Source organism: Eutrigla gurnardus (genome assembly GCF_963514095.1).
Source record: "Eutrigla gurnardus genome assembly, chromosome: 15".
Taxonomy (NCBI): domain Eukaryota; kingdom Metazoa; phylum Chordata; class Actinopteri; order Perciformes; family Triglidae; genus Eutrigla; species Eutrigla gurnardus.
In genome coordinates this window covers 21,166,055-21,186,855 of record NC_139938.1, presented here as the reverse complement: position 1 = coordinate 21,186,855, position 20,801 = coordinate 21,166,055, and the positions used below count along the sequence as shown (strand labels likewise).

At 43.6% G+C, this 20,801-nt stretch overlaps 2 protein-coding genes across 2 annotated transcripts; both read left to right on the top strand.

The window, feature by feature from the left end:
* Nucleotides 1-11,360: 11,360 nt before the first annotated feature.
* On the top strand, nt 11,361-12,170 carry LOC311025353 (odorant receptor 131-2-like; the record flags this gene model as incomplete). The annotated part of the gene is made up of 1 exon (XM_084028203.1): nt 11,361-12,170. One exon carries the CDS (start codon nt 11,361-11,363, stop codon nt 12,168-12,170), a length of 810 nt encoding a protein of 269 aa, XP_083884329.1.
* Nucleotides 12,171-18,149: 5,979 nt separating this feature from the next.
* On the top strand, nt 18,150-18,977 carry LOC311025352 (odorant receptor 131-2-like; the record flags this gene model as incomplete). The annotated part of the gene is made up of 2 exons (XM_084028202.1): nt 18,150-18,814; nt 18,872-18,977. The coding sequence occupies 2 exons, from the start codon at nt 18,150-18,152 to the stop codon at nt 18,975-18,977; spliced, it is 771 nt and encodes a 256-aa protein (XP_083884328.1).
* Between the last annotated feature and the right edge of the window lie 1,824 nt (nt 18,978-20,801).

Sequence of the window (20,801 nt, the reverse complement as noted above, 5' to 3'; positions counted from 1 at the left end):
GACTGCGGTGATTCTGGCGAGGAGCCCGACACAAACCGCGTACACATGTAAGTATACTGTAACATGACTTTTACGTTTCCAGCTGACTTTTAAATCGTATTGATAATGAACGTTACTTTATTGTTGTTGGCATTGTACGTTAACGTTACGAATCGAAGGTCCTTCCAGCCGGCTAGCCTACTGACGCTAATTTACCATTTAGGGGTTAGCGAGCGCAAGCGAAGCGGAAAATGTGCCGTTTTTACCGACGTTAACTAATAATATAGTGCTTATGTTAAACCGTGGTTATATATTTACTAACGGTGATTAATAACGCCGTGCACCGTTGTCCGTTAAAGGGACTGATGCAGACACCGTGCGCCTCATTCAGTGGGGGGAACGAGGCGGAGACGTTCACGTTCACCGGCAGCAGGGATGCTGCTCTGAGAGGCTTCACTTAAGAAAATGTGGTTTAAATGTTATAATTCTTATATCCAGGACTGCTGGAGACTCTCAGGATGATTGCGGTAAGAATATGTTCGGTGACTGCTAGCTAAGCTAAAATTAGCAAAGCAAGCCCAAGCTAAAAGTAGCTTAAAAGCTAATAGTCCAAGCTAAAAGTAGCATAGTAGCCTTGTAAAAGAACAAGAGAGAGGAACCAGTGTAACGTTAAGTTGCTTTGTTAAGTGTATGTTGGTCTTTTACAGGAAGCAGTACGCCGTCTTCACAACCCGGAGACGAATTGTAGGCGCTACGAACCGGAGTAAGGGTACGATTTAAAGAATATGCTTTCATTCTGCTGTATAAGGAAATAGATGCGTTAACAGTAGATACCGATCTTAACTGTTCATTTTGTTTTCACAGACGAACCTCGCCTCATAACGAAGCTGTGACCTCTTACTTGCTCGGAGCTTTGTCCGCAAGTCCGGATTTCTATGACGCTGAATTACGACGCCATTGTGTGTAAGTAACTTTTACTGTTTTCTTCTTCCTTGTTTTAATTTTACTGTGACTTAAGTTTTCTTATTCATACCACTCATTTAATTGTTTTCCAGCTGCCTGTAAGACATACTATGAAACGGTACGCAGGAGCTTCAGACACACACAGCCTGATCTCGCATCGCAGGCGGAAGCTGTGAAGACGTCAGCTCGGAGTCGTTCCAGGAGAAAGAGGGTAAGACTTATTAGATCTGTTTTTGGTCAATGTGACCAAACCTACCTAAACCTATTTTCAGGTGCATTAATAGATGTGTTGTGTCCATGCGCAGTGCATCGCGCAGTACTGATTGTCTTTATTGATTGTTTTACAGCTGCTGGAAGTGAGACGGAGTGTGCTTGCTGGCGATGAGGCGGACCGTTGGAAGTGCGCCACCACAGACATGATGTCTGATGAGGCAGACGGCACATGATGTCTGATGAGGCAGACGGCGTCGTTGGCGGGGTGTCTGGATGGATTGTGCGACCTCCATCCTCTCGTAGCCAGGAGCTCACCGAGCTCTGTGCGACTCTACAGTCGCGATTAGAGAAGACTCCCAAGTACAGGGCCACGCACTGCAGGCGGCTGTAAAATTGACCAAATTCGGACAGAATGTCACCAGTTCATTTGTGTGTTGTGTTGTCAATAAAGCTCTTTCTTTGAATACTTCCTCCTGGCAATTTTTCCTTTCCTCAATAAATTCATTAATATTTATATTTATAAATATATAAATAAATAAAAATAAATGTGTATATATATATATATATAGATCTGCTAACCAATCACTAGTGATTATTCTTGTTTAAAAGACCCAGTGTGACCAATAGTAACACATCTGCCAACGGGGGTGGGGTTTACATTTATAATGACTCATCAGGTTGACCAATAGTGACAGATCTACCAACGTGGGTTGGCTTTACATTTATAATGACCAGATCTGCCAACCAATCACGAGCGATTATACTTGTTTAAAACTAGTGGTTTCATCCAATCCTGAGTGAGGATATTCAAGCCATCTCTGGCCAGGCGGGGTTTCGCCGCTATTCATATGCTAATTAGAGCCTTCGCTGTGGTTCGTTTCCGACAATTTTCGGCACAGACGAACGCGGCGTTCGCAGCCTGTAAATTGTCGTTAACTCCCGAAAATTAGGGAGATTTTCGGGCGTTTACAGGGACGAAAATCCGACTTTTCATATATTACACCATATTTGAATCAAAATGACACATATGATTTACATTACTTTAGAAAGTATGTCACTATCCACTGCAGTATGTTGGTAAACGGGGAATAAAGCGTTTCAGGGTAACTGTTCCAGACCCCTTTTAGGCTTGGAGAACTGTTGGAGAACACAAAAGTCTTGGCAAGGACAGCTTGAAATGTGTTTGTTTCATATGTTGAAGTTTATTTACAACTACATGCAGCTTCATACTTGAGTTTCAACATTTAAGTTTCAAATTACCTTTTGAGGACAGACTTTGGAGATCAATGTTTACTCCATATACGTGCTTAGGACAACTAAGATTACTCAAAAACACCCACAGAGGGCATTAATTATATCAATATTTAATGAAGATGTGATGGTGAGTTACGGTTTGGATATTCAATGTCTCTAAATGAGTTATCAGGGGATTGGGACAACTGTGGGGATTTTTCTCTGTGATACCTCAGAGTATTTCACCAAACTAAAAACAATAGTTTCATAACAACAACGCACTATTTGGAAAAGTTAGCAGAAGTCTAACTTTGACTGACTTGCAGGTGTTGCCATTTTCTGTTTTAGGCATTAGATGTTCAAATACACTTAATGTAAAATAAAATAGAAAATCAACAATTATATATTCATACACATTGATTAAGACTGGTTAAGACAACACATTAGATGTCAGATCCAAAGTTTGGCGGGGAAGGAAGTGAAATGGTAGACTGCCAATCAAGCAAACATGCTCTCAAATACAATGCTCTTTAATCTGTTCTTATTAACTGTCAATAGCTCGTAAAACATAACTCAAACTTACTGTAGACCTTTAGGATTCATTACTTAAAAAAAAAACCTTGAAAGAGGCCACTGACTATAGTCAGCTTTGGATTCACAGAGGTTACAGTGGATTGTTTTTCTTCTTGAGACTGCCTATGCCCTTGAAGTTTTGCTCACCTGTCCTGGATTTTGCCTTTTTGCTTGTTTTTGGATTTTGTAATTTTTGCCTGTGGATTCCCTGTTACCTGTGCATTTATGACTGCCTTCTCGTGTATGACCTCTGCCTGCATTAAAACGGAGACTGTTGATTTGGACTTGAAGTTTTGTCTGATTCCTGTGTGCGAGTCTCTCTTCTTGGTGTATTCATCAAAAATATACATGACTGGGATCATTGCTCTCATTATTAACAATAATATTTGTATTGTTGTTAATAATCCTTTTTGAAGAGTTTGCCCAACAGGATGTCAGTCAATGGACTTTTTCCTGAACTCGTAAATATTTCAATTTGATATCACAATTGGGCTTGGGGGTGTGGCATGTCAGCTCTATAACACTACATTTACTATTAGCCTTCAAATGCATTTTTTACACCCTTGGGGCATGGCAGGCCTTAGTCTGGATAATGGTGCTCCAACATTCAAGAAATTTGGTATGCATCTAGCTCTTATCATTTTAGACTTATTTCACATTGGCTTTGATTAACTCAGCCCAGCCCAAAGTCATCTATTTAACATTTTGCATGTTTTTCATTTACAGTTTTTCTCCATTGGTTTGGCTCTTTTCTTGAAACAGAAATTACATTCTCCAAACAACATGGACAAATCTCCAAACCACTTGGCAATTGTCCACAACAGAATTGCATTTCTCATTCATTAATCAAATTGCAATTGTCTTAGTACATGTCTCAATATCTCATTACATCTTTGCAAATGATTAAGTACAGGTAGCCTACATTTAGCACAATTTCCAAGTGAATAGATCTTGTTGATCTAAACTGATTGTCGATTCTCAGTCTAATGGTTGTTCTCTTCAAAACATGTCAGCATTATTTCATTGTGTAAGTCATCACTTGCACAATAGTCTGATCAATTGTCAAAATTAGTCAAGAACATAGTACCATGAATACCATATATGAATCTCTTGGAACGTTTGATAAATTGAGTACAGTAATTGACAGTCAGGTGAAACTAGAACTTGAGTAACGAAGGATGAGTTTCACTCATCTCAGATGACCAATCAAACCGTATGTTTAGTTACCTGACAGGTGCTGTCTATGATTGTGAATGCTGCCAAACATATACAGTATATATATAATGGTTGACCAGGACCAGTACCATTTCTGAACATGGAGGCACCTGGCCAAGCAAATGAACAAGGGCAACTGCCTGCTCCATGAAGAAGAAGAGGAAGAGGAGTAAGGGTGCGTGGTGGTGGAATAGGGGGAAAAGGGTCGAGGAGCACGAAGACACCATGTTGTCCCGGATGAAATTCGGGCCACAATTATAGACCATGTTGTCAACCACCGCCTCACAATGGTGGAGGCAGGTCGCAGAGTGCAGCCTAATGTGCCTCGCTCTACAGTCTCCTCCATCATCCAAACCTTTCGCAGGGAAAACAGGTGTACTCATATCAGTCAATAATTGAATTATATGTTGTATACTGTAGGACTGGACACTGTGCATAAAGCAAGAAATGTGCATTTACCTATTCATTTAGTGTGCGTGTGTGTGTGTGTTATAGCCCTGCAGTAATGTACCTCAATGGGATACAGTAGTATTCCAGTCACTGTTCAGTGATGCATTAGAATAGTGGTAAAAAGTAAAGCAACAATACAATTTCATTGGTAACTCATTCTGTAAGAAATACATAAGACATACATTACGAATGGAGTGTTGTCTTTTGAATTCTATGTTTGAACGACAACCTGGCACAGGTGGCTACTCTTACCGTAAAATCCTATTTTTTTCAGTTTTACACACAATTGTATTCTGTTAGCTAGATAAAAAATAACGAGTACAGTAACCATTGTCAATGAAGGACTGGGCTAAGACTTAGTGGTGGACATGAGGGATATTTCAATTGTCCTCTGCCATAGTGACAAAACATCTAAACATTTTGACTTGCAGTGCTTACACAATGCCAAAGGGATGATGCATTTTGGGGGCACTGACTATTTATATGAGAAAGGAATTTAGATTTGACACATGAGCGAACTGTTTTGGGAGAGATATGAGCTTTTGCAGGTGAACCATGGTGTTGTGCTGAACCATCCAGGTTATTTTGGCAAAAGCACCAAAGAGTGTTGAGAACGTCCGGTCTGTTTCGAGAAATGAGCCAAAGCAATTGAGAAGGATCTTTTGTCTTTTGGGGGCACTGACTATTTATATGGGAAAGGAATTTAGTTTTGAAGCATGAGTGAACAGTTTTGGGAGAGATATGGTGTTGTGCTGAACTGTAAGACTGTTTTGCCAAATGATCTTAGAGTTTTGAGAATGTAATTTCTGTTTCAAGAAATGAGCCAAACCAATGGAGAAAAACTGTAATGCAGTATGAACAAGAATATTTTAATGTAGACATATAGGGCCCTAGTTTCGTAGACCAGGCGCAGTCAGCTTTCAGCGCACCTGCGCCGCGCCGACGGGGTGTGTCCGCCTGGATTTTGCAAGTTTCGTGCACCGCGCAGGCTCGCGCAGGCACACCTCCCGTCTCGCCCACCGGCGCAAGTGGGAAAGAGGGAGGAGAAGAAGGCGTGAGTTGGAGACGAGGAGGAGACGAGGCGTGGACTGGGATTAATACAGCCGATTCAGATCTTCACCAATCAAATGAGCTCCTCTCCTCACCTTTAATGCGTTAGGGGAGGTTCAGTGCAAGTTCCGTCACTTGACAACCCGATGACAGAAGCAGCGCCGCTGCTCCCACCACGCGCATCACGCGCTGTGCGCGCGTATCATAATAATAACAATGCCGATATTATAAAAAACAGGAGAGAGAGAGGGAGATGTTTTGGTCCGAGAGGCTGAGTTTCCGTTACGCGTGCCATCCGCCTTTGATCTGACGTCAGATGTGACGGGACAATCTATATAGATATACATTCACGTGTTGATTCAATTAGTTGCATTAAATAGTGTTTGTTGTGATAGTTTATTGCATTTAAATGTGCCTGGAACTGTGGAAACCTGCCTGTGAGGTCTTGGTGACGTGTGCGGACTGCGCGCCGTCAGCCAAACTTCCGATCCGCCAGCTGTGATTCGCATTGAATGAATGGACTTCATTTACGCCTTGCGCCTTGCGCCGAAAGTAGACCAGGTTGGAGCTGGCGAGCTTTCAGCGCAGTCTCGGCGAGGCTTTTTGCCACGAAACTTCCGCTACGCCAAGCTGAATGTGTGACGCCTCCCCCTGCTGCGCCGCCACACCCATCTTGGCGCAGGCGATCCACCAAACTGCCAAACTGACCGTGCGCAAGGCTGCGCGGGTCGAAACTTGCATTGCGCCGGCTCCGCCACCCTGCGCCGCCCTGCGCTGCGCCACGAAACTAGGGCCCATAGAATCATCATACTGGTGTGATTGCATGCATCAAAGTGTTAATTAAAGGCTAAGGAAAAATATCGAGATATATATCGTGTATCATGACATGGCCTAAAAATATTGCGGTATTAATAAAAGGCCATATCGCCCAGCCCTAGAGGCACAGATAAATGTCTTCATGAGTAGAATGTGACTGAATATCATGTCAATGTTTTACATTTAAAGACATTTAGCCTAAAGGAGATTTGTGAGCTGGTGCTAGGGCTTCCTTGGGCAGAGGGTACGAGTCATGATTCTAGCCCATGTGGTACTTCGTATCTGCAGGGTGTTTCCAGATGCAGATAGCATAGATATTTATTGACATATTAAGTAATTCAGTTTTCTTTAGTTGAGGATGCAAACATTATCTTTACCTCTTTACTCAAGGGACCACTTGCTACTCTTGCGAGGGTCTTGGAGGGGGCCTGGGAATATGTCCATCCAGTCTACATGTATTTTGTGGAATAATAATAATAATAAGATAGCAAAAATAAAAAGTCCAAAAACTCAGGGAGACCACAGGGGCAAAAACACTATAAAAAAAACTAACCAAAAACATCCAAAAAACTCAGGGAGGCCACAAGGGCAAAAACACTATCAAAAAACAAAGACCCGTGGACAAAACTCACAAACAATAATCCAGACAAAGACCAGGACATAGGCAGGACAGATCAGGTGGTGGACACACCCAGGATAAAACAGACGACTGAGAAAGATAGAACAGAAACAGATAGACCAAAAACACCAGGGCTGATAAGGTCGACGACAGACAGGTGTGGAAACACAAGGGCAGGCTATGGTGATAGGAGAGAACGAGAGGCAAGGCTGACGAGACAATGAGACACAGCTGCGAGACGAAAAATGAGGGAAACTAAAACCGCAAGCAAAGCATGTGACAACACGAAACAGAAGGAGTACAAAATTAAACAGGAAACCAACACTACAAAAACCCACAGTCATGACATAGACAAGACAAGAAAAATGTGTGACAACACAAGACAGAATGACTGCAAAAAAACCCCAGAAACCAAAACATCAAAAACCCACAGTCATGACACCCCGGAAGATTTTGAGAGAGATGCTGTGGGAGTATGGGGTGAGGGTGTCACTTCTTAGGGCCATCCAATCTCTGTACTCCCAAAGCAAGAGCGGTGTTCGTGTACCCAGCAGTAAGTCGAACTTACCCTCCAGTGGGGATTGGCCTCCGCCAAGGCTTCGCTTAGCTCTTACTGCATCGGCAATGATACGTCGTGGTTTCTTTGTTTCCTTCTTTTGACAAATGTACTTATTGTAAGTCGCTTTGGACAAAAGCGTCTGCTAAATGACCTAAATGTAAATGTAAATATCACCAATCCTATTTGTGATAGTCATGGACAAGATATTGAGGCGTAGTCAGAAGGAGGAGGGTTTGCAGTACGGTATGCTGCAGATCTCATCGCTACTTTTTGCAGATGATGTGGTCCTGCTGGCATCATTGGTTTGTGACCTCCAGCACTCACTGGATCGGTTCGCAGCCGAATGTGAAGTGGTCCGGATGAGGATCAGCACCTCTAAATCTGATGCCAAGGTTCTCAGCCGAAAACCAATGAACTGCCTGCTCCGGGTAGGGAATTAGTCCTTACCCCAAGTGAAGGAGTTCAAGTACCTCATGTTCTTGTTCGTGAGTGAGGGGACAATGGAACGTGAGATTGGCCAGACAATTGGAGCAGCGGGGGCGGTATTTGCTGTACCGTCACCATTGTGACGAAAAGAGAGCTGAGCCGGAAGGCAAAGCTAATGATCTACCGGTCAATCTTCGTTCCTACCCTCACCTATGGTCATGAGAGATGGGTCACGACTGAAAGAACTAGATCGCGGGTACATGCGGCCAAAACGAGTTTCCTGAGGAGGGTGGCTGACGTCTCCCTTAGAGATAGGGTGCTCCTTTGCATCAAAAGGAGACAGCTGAGGTGGTACAGGGACAACCAGCTGGGGGAGGCCATGATGAAGACACAGGACCAGTGTTGGGCAAGTTACTTCAAAAGCGTAATGCATTATTTATTACTTGTTACTGTCATTTCAAAGTAATTAGTTACATTACAATATTACTGTCTTTGAATTGTAAGGCATTACACTACTTTTACATTACTTTTGCATTACTTTTCGCCAAAATAAAAGGAAATATGGATTTTTTTGTTCTCAATAGATCTTCTTGTGTTCAATGCAGCTCATTACACAGCAGGATGTGATGTGTTTCGCTTCAAAATAAAAGAACGAAAAACGGAAAATGACTCGTATCCCGTTATTCGTAAAAACGGAAAACGAGAAACGGAAAACGACTCGTTAACTGATATTAGATATTGTGTTCATGAACGGGATTCGGGGATGAAATAACAGTGCCATTTTTCATTCCAGATTTGCCGTATGACTTTTTTAATGACCCTGTGTTATGCTGCGAAATTACCTGAATCGGAGCCTCCGGCTTCGCCGCCGCCCCTCAGCTGTTGATCCTCGGTGTGCCGGGTCGGCTGCGCTCTGACTGACCGGGAGCCGCTCCGTGTCCAGCTCATGGAGCCTGCTAAGAACAGCGATTAATTAACATAGTGTAGCGTTACACGGACCGGCTTTCACACTTTTGGCAAATTTGTATAAAAACAACACACCAATTGATTTCGGGTTTAAAATGCATTGTAACGCGTGTTACTGAGAATTGTACCGAGTAAAATATTACCATTTTTTTTTTTGTAATGCCTTACATTACCGCTTTACAGCAAAACGTAATGCATTACAGTAATGCATTACTTTTGTAACGCGTTACTCCCAACACTGCACAGGACTAGGTGGAGTGATTATGGGCCCTAGTTTCGTGGCGCAGCGCAGGGCGGCGCAGGGTGGCGGAGCCGGCGTAATGCAAGTTTCGACCCGCACAGCCTTGCGCACGGTCAGTTTGGCAGTTTGGTGGATCGCTGCGCCAAGATGGGTGTGGCGGCGCAGCAGGGGGAGGCGTCACAGATTCAGCTTGGCGTAGCGGAAGTAAAGTCCATTCATTCAATGCGAATCACATCTGGCGGAGTGGAAGTTTGGCTGACGGCGCGCAGTGCGCACACGTCACCGAGGCCTCACAGGCAGGTTTCCACAGTTCCAGGCACATTTAAATGCAATAAATAATCACAACAAACACTATTTAATGCAACTAATTGAATCAACACGTGAATTTATATCTATATAGATTGTCCCGTCACATCTGACGTCAGATCAAAGGCGGATGGCACGCGTAACGGAAACTCAGCCTCTCGGACCAAAACATCTCCCTCTCTCTCTCCTGTTTTTTATAATATCGGCATTGTTATTATTATGATACGCATGCACAGCGCGTGATGCGCGAGGTGGGAGCGGCGGCGCTGCTTCTGTCATCGGGTTGTCAAGTGACGGATCTTGCACTGAACCTCCCCTTGCGCATTAAAGGTGAGGAGAGGAGCTCATTTGATTGGTGAAGATCTGAATCGGCTGTATTAATTCCAGTCCACGCCTCGTCTCCTCCTCGTCTCCCACTCACGCCTTCTTCTCCTCCCTCTTTCCCACTTGCGCGGGTGGGCGAGACGGGAGGTGTGCCTGCGCGAACCTGCGCGGTGCACGAAACTTGCAAAGTCCAGGCGGACACACCCCGTCGGCGTGGCGCAGGTGCGCTGAATGCTGACTGCGCCTGGTCTACGAAACTAGGGCCCTATATCTCCAGACTGGCCTTGAAACGCCTTGAGATGCCCCGGTCAGAGTTTGCTTATGTGGCCCGGGAAAGGGAAGTTTGGGGTCCCTTGCTGGAGCTGTTGCCCCCGCGACCAAACCCTGGATCAAGCGGTTGACGATGATTGATTTTTTAAGATTGAGCAAAACATGTTTGTAAATATAAAATGCATATCTTGAAATGATTGTCTGCTTATAAACGTAACTAAACCATACAATTAGAACATTCATTACTGTAGTCCCGATTGACATTTTTGATAGGAACAAAATAATCTTCTTGATAATTAAAATGCATAAAAGACATTAGAGAACAAAACGTTTCCAATGATGAAAGAGAGTGCTTAAAATAAAATGTGTAACTTGATTTCTCTATCATATTTAAACCCAAAATTTTTCCTGAGGCCATATGTATTCACACTGTTCTAATTGGAGCTTCCATTTGTTTAAAAATTATACGTTTTCGTAGACAAAATGTATTACATTAAAAAAAAGAAGTACGAACCAAAAAATCCTTTTTTTCCAAATCAGAAAAACACTCGTCATGTTCACAAACCAAAATATGATGACATGGACTAGCGTATAGAGAAATAACTTTGAAACGATTACATCATCCATTACTGTTTTTCACAGATCCAGTTGCCAAGTTTATGTGTGATGATATCACGTGAAGTGGGTGTGAGGATTGATTTCTTAAAATGCATGTGATGCCAGACAAACCCTGCAGACCAGTTCTGCTCACATGGAGTCAGGCACGGCAGCCAACATGCCAACCATCATCGGGGAAACGCATTTGGATAACTTTCTGTTTTGCATGTGAACTCAATAGACATCACTGCCTAAACAATGGGGTTTTTACTTTTCTGATAGGGCAAGTTGTGTAAGATAATTTTGTTTCTGTGTTATACTTGAATAACAAGGATCCAATAGAGTTGGAAGGACTTCAATGCTATTTAAGGTTACTTGAATGTAGATAGAAAATACCCATCTCGATTTCAAGTGGCATAATTGGCTGAATTATGTTGTATGAAACTTCATTTCAGATGAACATCACTTTTGAACAGCAGAAACGGGGAATACTGGAAATGATGTTGTTTTCTGCTCCAATTACAGTGACATGCTGTGTGTTTCTCTTCATTAACGGGATCATGTTATTCACTTTGAGGAGTAAATTGGTGTTTTGTGAGACCTCCCGTTACATTCTTCTGTTTAACCTCCTTTTTGCAGACACCATGCAGATGGCACTGAGCCAATTACTTTACCTACTGTCTGCTTGTAGTGTAAGGCTGACATATCCTGTATGTGGTGTTCTTGCCATGCTTGCTGATCTCACAAATGTAATCTCCCCTCTAACACTGGTGGTGATGTCTCTGGAGAGATATGTGGCCGTGTGCTACCCACTGAGACATGCTAGCATCATTACCATCAGAAACACAGCAGTGGCTATTATTGTGATTTGGGCATGCAGCTCACTTAATATACTCATACAAGTTCTTCTACTGTTAGATTATCCATTTCAAGACATGGCGAGTCTGCAGATGAAAGAATTTTGTGCCAAGGAAAGAATACAGCTTGGTCGATTGTCAGATGATTATGACAAGGTGTACAATTCTATTGTGTTTGTATCAGCTAGTGTGGCAGTCACTTCCTCTTTTGTTGCTGTGATGATAGCAGCCAGGTCAGCCTCCACAGACAAAGCGTCAGCTTGTAAGGCTCGTAACACACTGCTGCTGCATTTGTTGCAGCTGGCCCTCAGTCTCTGTTCAACTATACACAACCCCTTGGTTACTGCCATCACAAGAAACACTGACAGGTTATCAATGTTACGAATCCATAGTGTTCTTTATGTGTGCATCATCCTTTTCCCCAGATGTCTAACCGCTCTCATCTACGGCATCAGAGACCAGACCATCAGATCCCTCCTCATATACCATCTATGTTGTCGACTAAAACTGTAGGTCTCATTCTAGGCCACATTGAATCATTGAAACATACTCTGTACACATGTACTGTATTGATTTGGGACACAGGTCAAAAACTTAACATTTTAAATATAGAATATGACTAAAATAATTTATTTGATGTCCATTTATTTAAAGTCGATATGGGTTTTGAATTAATAATTAAAAATAAAATAAATGTGGTCTCATCTTGCAACAGTACTTCATATTCTTCCTGCATTATTTATGATGTCAACATAATACATTGAAGTTAACTTTATTACCTTAACCTTTGTGTCGTGTTCGTTTCCTGTTTTAACTGCTCTTACATTAACACAAAAAACACTGATCATGACCAAATTTGATTTTACACCCCTTTAAGCTTTTAACAATGTCTCAGACTACTGGTTTACATGAATAACTGCAGTGAATATTGAAATTGTACACTTTATTCCAAAATTTCCGTGTACTGTAAAAAAAATCAAAAAATCAAAACAGAGACCAAATTCACAAAACATCAGAACATCAGCATAAACACATCATCCATGTGTGTGTGTGGGGTGTGTGTGTGTGTGTGTGTCTTCACACACAGGATTGGCATTTTGCAATCAGGTCGGAATGCGCCTTGCAAACGTAGGCAAGGTCGGAAAGGTTGTGAAGTTCTGTCATCCAATCGGATAACTTGTGAGTGGACATGAAACTGTTGCAGGGACATAGTTGACCAGAATATAGGCCTCCCTGACTCCACATCCCACAGACTCATTGTTGGACCGATATACTCCTACTAAAATCAACAGACCCATGTAGGCTTGGATGTCCAATGTGTTGATGTGTTCATATGTATGACTATGTTACAACATAGCAACGATTGCTTACAGCTAAACAGCAGCCCGTTGCCAAAACAATGCAAGTCTCGCGCAAGAGTACTGAGTAGTTGCAATGGCGTATGGCAGGGGTGTCCAAAGTTTTTTTAGTGAGGGCCAAATACAGAAAAATAAACAAAGGGCCGGGCCACACACTAGAGGTGACATATTTACACATGAATACTGTGTGTATTTCTAACTCACCTATAATCTGAAGAACATTGCACTCAGTGGGAGCAGTGATGCTGTCCTTTGGATTGAAGGATGGCTGACATGTCAGGAGAAAGTTTGGTGGTTGAGACACGAAGGACTTCACAGAGATGGCTATCAGTCATTCTGGTTCTCAGTCTGCTTTTGTTCTGATTTAACAGAGAAAATGTTTGTTCACATATGTATGTTGAGCCGAACAGGCTCATCATTCTTTTTGCGTGGCGTCTCATCAGAGGAAACTTGGCATTATCCAAACTCTGATAGAAGTCAGGGAGGGAGAGAAGCTGATGTTGACTCTTCAGAGAATCATCACATTGCATTTCAATCAGTTCTAACTGCAGACTCTCTTCCACTTCTTCTGCATCCACCAGGAAGGGGGTCGAGAACAGCTTGATTTGTTTTTCAATGACAGAAAAATCTTGGAAACGCTGGTTGAATTCTGTCACGAGAGATGCAATCACAGACACATATTTCTCCTTTTTAGCAGAAAGGTCGGCCTTTGGAAAAGCAGACTTGATTTCAGACAGCGCAGGGAAGTGTGCAGCATTAAAGCTTCGTAGTTGTGTCTCAAACAGGCGGAGCTTTACACAGAAGGCTTTCATGTGCGCATACAGGTGTGGCACCAGCTGTTCTTTGCCTTGTAGGTTCTTGTTCAGTGTATTCAGATGATGAGTAAGATCAACTAAAAATGCCAGGTCTGCCAGCCACAGAGGGTCACTCAGTTCATGAAGAGGTCGGCCCTTGTCTTTCAAAAACTGGTCGATTTCTGATCTCAGCGAATAAAACCGCTGCAGCACAGAGCCGCGGCTGAGCCAGCGCACATCAGAGTGGTAGAGCACATCCCCGTATTCAGCATCCACATCAGATAGGAAAGCTTGAAATTCTCTGTGGTACAGTCCTCTAGCTCGAATTATGTTGACAGTTTTTACAACAGTGTTCATCACATCGCCCAGCTGGACAGTCTTGGCACACAGTGCTTCTTGGTGGATTATACAGTGCATCCTAACAGCCTCACCTCCGCTCTCTTTTACCTTTGCGCACACCATCGATGCCATTCCTTTGCGCTCGCCCGTCATGGCCGGAGCTCCATCCGTTGTTACTCCACAGAGCTTGTCCCATTGAAGTCCCATCTTTTCAACTGCCTCTGACACAGCTTCAAAAATATCTCTACCCGTCGTTGTGCCTTTTAGGCTCATCATATCAAGCAGCTCCTCCGTACAGCAAAAATTATCATCTACTCCCCGCAAAAAAATTAACAGCTGCGCGGTGTCTGTGGCATCTGTGCTCTCATCGCATGCTATTGAGTAGAAATCAAAAGCACAAGCTTTGTCTCTCAGCTGAAGTTTCAAGTTAGCTGACAAGTCCTCGATTCTCCGCACCACTGTATTTCTGGATAAGCTCACGTTGTTGAAATCCTGCACTTTTTCCGGGCACATTATTTCTGTGACTTTGATGAGGCACTGCTTTATGAAATCACCGTCTGAGAACGGTTTGCCGTGCTGGGCAATAAGTTTAGCGACTTCATAGCTTGCTGTTGTGGCGTTTTCCTGTATTTTGTTAGCACGAAAAAAAAACTGTTGTTGAGCTTGCAGGCTAGCTGCCATTTGCTTGACTTTCTGTGTTCGTTCGGCACCGGTGTACGATGTGTAGCTCTGATGCTTGGTCTCATAGTGCCGACGGACATTATACTCTTTCATCACAGAAATATCTTCATTGCAAATCAAACAGACACACTTTCCGTTGATTTCTTTGAAGAAATATTCATTTTCCCACCGTGTTTGAAATCTTCTACACTCACTTGCTATTTTGCGTTTCTTCGGTGCTGCCATTTCTGGTGACTCGCGGTAAAAGTTTTTCTTTGCTTAATTTTGCTTAGTGGAGAAGCACCGTTTCCGTGGCTGGCTCCATCTAGTGTTGAAACTGAGAAGTGCAACAGAGTTGAGCTCAAGCTTCTTGTGCGGGCCATATTCAATTATATTTTCAGAATTTGCTGCGGGCCAATAAAAACTGGACCGCAGGCCGCAGTTGGCCCGCGGGCTGTAGTTTGGACACCCCTGGCGTATGGGATCGGTTGACTCAAACCTGCCGAGAATCTTGATGAGCCTACGAGACTTGCAATGTTAGAGTATTCAGACTCGGGCTGTGTTCGAAATGCCATACTAACGTCCTACTCGTACTAAAATGTGACGTATATTTGAGTATGTAGTGCGTCTACATACAATGGTACGTGAATTGTGTACGTGAGAAATGCCGGGATGTATACTGCATTGGCAAGAATTTCAGCGGAAATTCTTGCCAATGCAGCGGACCTTGCTAGATCTACTCAACTTCCCCAAAATGCATCGCGGCTCGTCTGACTTCTGAAACTTTTTAGATAATGGCGGACGAATGCTGTGATTCTGGCGACAGCTCGACACAAACTGCGTACACATGTAAGTATAACCTAACACGATTTTTATGTTTTCAGCTGACTTTTAAATCATATTGATAATGAACGTTACTTTAGTGTTGTTGGAATTGTACGATAACGTTACGAATCGAAGGTCCTGCTAGCCGGCTAGCTTACTGACGGTAATTTACCACATAGGTTAGCGAGCGTAGCGGCAAATGTGTAGTTTTTTGCGACGTTAACTAAGAAGATAGTGCTCATCTTAAACCGTGGTTACATATTTACTAATTAGAATTTTCTTTTAATAACGCGGTGCATCGTTGTTCGTTAAAGGGAAAAATGAAAACACAGAGTGCCTCATTTGGTGGAGGGAACAAGGAGAAGTTCACCAGCAGGAGGAATGCTGCAGTAAGAGGCTTCATATAAGAACATGTATTTTAATGTTGTAATTCTCATATGCAGGGCTCCGTTTAAGTTCTGCTGTTGCATATTTAGCTTCTCAATGATATAAGGTTGAACACCAGCATATAGATGGGAGATATACTGCTCTCCTGAGATGTCTACCTGAAACGTTTCTGTTTCAACTTGCTAATCTTCATACAGGATGTTTATTAAAGAACATGGGATGGAGGGAAGGTGGAGCAGAAATACAAGGTGAGTTGGAAGCAGTTTAAAGTGTTGAACACTACAGCATAAAAGAAAAAAGATGAAGTTATCTTTCTTATAAATAACCAGTCAAAGTCAGTGCTGGGTAATATCTACAATGTATTAAAACATCAGAGTCCATTAAGATGATCCCATGTTGTAAAGTATTACAGTACATATTATAATATATGACTAGTGGTGAGTAGTTGATCTAAACAATGATTATGAGAAGTGTTTGTATATGTTGTTTGTATGAACTGAAGGTGTCAGCCCTGAGGGAGGAGAGGTCACTGCTGTAAACTGGAAGTGTTTGTTGTCATGGATGAGGTGATGGAGCAAAGACCTGCTATTACCCCACTACACCCCATCTCCTCAGCCATGATGCCAACCACTGCAGCAGGGTCTCTCCTCCAGAGCAGGAGGGAAATAGACCTGCAGGCCATAAGAGGAAACATGAGTCAACAATAATATATATTCAGATATTTATTATTTAGATTTATACAGAACATCAGATATAATCGTAAAACATTTAACAGGAAACATTTGTAAAAGCTTATACTGTGTGGTATTACCTATAAACTGCACTACTGATAAACAAAAATAAAAGATCAACAATAATCATGTTCCTGCAACACAGGGATCTGGACATTTGGAGCAGACGCTGCAGCTACAAGCCTCTGAGGATGTCCCAGGACTGCTGGAGCCTCTGAGGATATCCCAGGACTGCTGGAGCCTCTGAGGATATCCCAGGACTGCTGGAGCCTCAGAGGATGTCCCAGGACTGCTGGAGCCTCAGAGGATGTCCCGGGACTGCTGGAGCCTCTGAGGATGTCCCAGGACTGCTGGAGTCTCTGAGAATGTCCCAGGACTGCTGGAGCCTCTGAGGATGTCCCAGGACTGCTGGAGCCTCTGAAGATGTCCCAGGACTGCTGGAGCCTCTGAAGATGTCCCAGGACTGCTGGAGTGGCTCGTTGGCTTCGTCGCCATCACAACCGTGGAACTATGGACATGGAACCCATCTGTTCTGTTAGCAATGCAGTGATTAACGTAACGTGATTGATTTTTTTAGACTGAATTTTTTGACATTTAATTTTTTTAGACTGAATTTCTTTTAGGAATTGAATTTTTTTTACACTGAATTTTTTTGAGATGTTGATTTTTTTCATACTGATTTTTTTTCAGTGCTAGAAATTTGATGGTTTTTAAACTTCAATGTCTGATTTTGATACTAAAAAATGTCAATCATAGAAATTCATAGTCAAACTGATGGCACAGAATTACTTCCATACTCGTGTCATATCCACAAATGAAAATATGATGACATGGACTAGGGTTTTAGAGAAATAACTTTGAAACCATTACATCACCCATTACTGTTTTTCACAGATCCAGTTGCCAAGTTTATGTGTGATGATATCACGTGAAGTGGGTGTGAGGATTGATTTCTTAAAATGCATCTGACAAACCCTGCAGACCAGTTCTGCTCACATGGAGTCAGGCACGGCAGCCAACATGCCAACCATCACCGCATTTGGATAACTTTCTGTTTTGCATGTGAACTCAATAGACATCACTGCCTAAACAATGGGATTTTTACTTTTCTGATAGGGCAAGTTGTGTAAGATAATTTTGTTTCTGTGTTATACTTGAATAACAAGGATCCAATAGAGTTGGAAGGACTTCAATGCTATTTAAGGTTACTTGAATGTAGATAGAAAATACCCATCTCGATTTCAAGTGGCTCCCATAATTGGCTGAATTATGTTGTATGAAACTTCATTTCAGATGAACATCACTTTTGAACAGCAGAAATGGGGAATACTGGAAATGATGTTGTTTTCTGCTCCAATTACAGTGTCATGCTGTGTGTTTCTCTTAATTAACGGGATCATGTTATTCACTTTGAGGAGTAAATTGGTGTTTTGTGAGACCTCCCGTTACATTCTTTTGTTTAACCTCCTTTGTGCAGACACCATGCAGATGGCACTGAGCCAATTACTTTACCTACTGGCTGCTTGTAGAATAACACTGACATATCCAGTATGTTGTGTTTTTTCCATGCTTACTGATCTCACAAATGTAATCTCCCCTCTAACACTGGTGGTGATGTCTCTGGAGAGATATGTGGCCGTGTGCTACCCACTGAGACATGCTAGCATCATTACCATCAGAAACACAGCAGTGGCTATTATTGTGATTTGGGCATGCAGCTCACTTAATGTACTCATACAAGTTCTTCTACTGCTAGATTATCCATTTCAAGACATGGCGAGTCTGCAGATGAAAGAATTTTGTGCCAAGGAAAGAATACAGCTTGGTCGATTGTCAGATGATTACGACAAGGTGTACAATTCTATTGTGTTTGTATCAGCTAGTGTGGCAGTCACTTCCTCTTTTGTTGCTGTGATGATAGCAGCCAGGTCAGCCTCCACAGACAAAGCTTCAGCTTGTAAGGCTCGTAACACACTGCTGCTGCATTTGTTGCAGCTGGCCCTCAGTCTCTGTTCAACTATACACAACCCCTTGGTTACTGCCATCTCAAAAAACACTGACAGGTTAACACTGATACGAATCCGTAGTGTTCTTTATGTGTGTTTAACCCTTTTCCCCAGATGTCTAAGTGCTCTCATCTACGGCATCAGAGACCAGACCATCAGATCCCTCCTCATATACCATCTATGTGGTCGACTAAAACTGTGGGTCTCAAGGCCACATTGAACGATTGAAGCAAAACTCTCATTTAAGAGATGTACTGTATTAATTTGAGCCAAAACAATTTTTCTTTTTTAATTTTAAACATGAATATGAATATGAAGTAAGCATTTTTAAAATTAAATTCCAAGCAGATTTTGCTACACTAAAGCTTTATCGCAGGCAACTGGACTTGCTTTAGCTTTTTGAAGACACATTCCTCCTCTCATCCAAGAGGTCAAACTACAGTTTTACAAAATATTGGGCTTCAGAGGGATAAGAAATGCATATAAACTAAGCGCTGCCCGAGCCACTTAAAAATGGCGCGAAAGTCCATGAAATAAAACAGATCCATAGATGTAATCACCACGCTAATATACGCAGGGAAAACATTTGTGGTAGGCAACATTGCTGTTTTGCGATCTGTCTGGAAAATTGCACAGGACTAATACAAACATCTACAAAATCCGGAGAGACAGCCGGTAAGATGCTGGCTTCTTACTTCAACCATAATATTTGTATGTGAATGTAGTGATGTTTGTCAAGTGGAAAGATGCGAGTGGTGATGAGAAAAGGAAAGAATTCATAACTTTGAGTCACATTCACACAGCCCCTCCTTGAACCGACACCTTATCGTGGTGGAGGGGTTTGAGCACCTGAATGATCCTAGGAGCTATGTTGTCCGGGGCTTAATGCCCCTGGTAGGGTCTCCCAAGGCAAACAGGTCCTAGGTGACAGGTCAGACTAAGAGCGGTTCCAAAGCCCTTAATGAAGAAGCTAAAATCGAGGACGTTCACGTCGCCCGGATTGGCGTCACCGGGGCCCCACCCTGGAGCCAGGCCCGGGGTTGGGGCTCGCAGGCGAGCGCCTGGTGGCCGGGTCTGTGCCCACGGGACCCGGCCGGGCACAGCCCGAAAGAGCGACGTGGGCCCGCCCTCCTGTAGGCCCACCACCCGCAGGAGGGTTCAGAAGGGGCCGGTGCGGTGGGATTTGGGTGGCTGTCCTGGGCGGGTGCCCCGGCGACCCAATCCCCGGACGGTGACTCTAGCCATGGGGACATGGAATGTCACCTCACTGGGGGGTAAAGAGCCTGAGCTAGTGCGGGAGGTAGAGCGCTACCGGCTACAGGTAGTCGGGCTCACCTCCACGCACAGTCTGGGCTCTGGAACCCAACTCCTTGAGAGAGGCTGGACTCTCTTCTACTCTGGAGTTGCCCGCGGTGAAAGGCGCCGAGCTGGTGTGGGCTTGCTCATAGCCCCCCAGCTCGGCCGCCATGTGTTGGAGTTTTCCCCGGTGAACGAGAGGGTCGTTTCCCTGCGCCTTCGGGTCGGGGATAGGTCTCTCACTGTTGTTTCGGCCTATGGGCCAAACGGCAGTGCAGAGTACCCGGCCTTCTTGGAGTCCTTGGGAGGGGTACTTGAGAGTGCTCCAACCGGGGACTCCATTGTTTTACTGGGGGACTTCAACGCTCACGTGGGCAACGACAGTGTTACCTGGAGGGGCGTGATTGGGAGGGACGGCCTCCCCGATCAGAACCCGAGTGGGGTTCTGTTATTGGACTTCTGTGCTGGTCACGGTTTGTCCATAACGAACACCATGTTCAAACATAAGGGTGTCCATCAGTGCACATGGCACCAGGACACCCTAGGCCGGAGGTCAATGATCGACTTCGTGGTTGTGTCATCTGACCTCCGGCCGTATGTTTTGGACACTCGGGTGAAGAGAGGGGCTGAGCTGTCAACTGATCACCACCTGGTGGTGAGTTGGATCCGCTGGCAGGGGAGGAAGCTGGACAGACTTGGCAGACCTAAACGCGTTGTGAGGGTCTGCTGGGAACGTCTGGTGGAACCC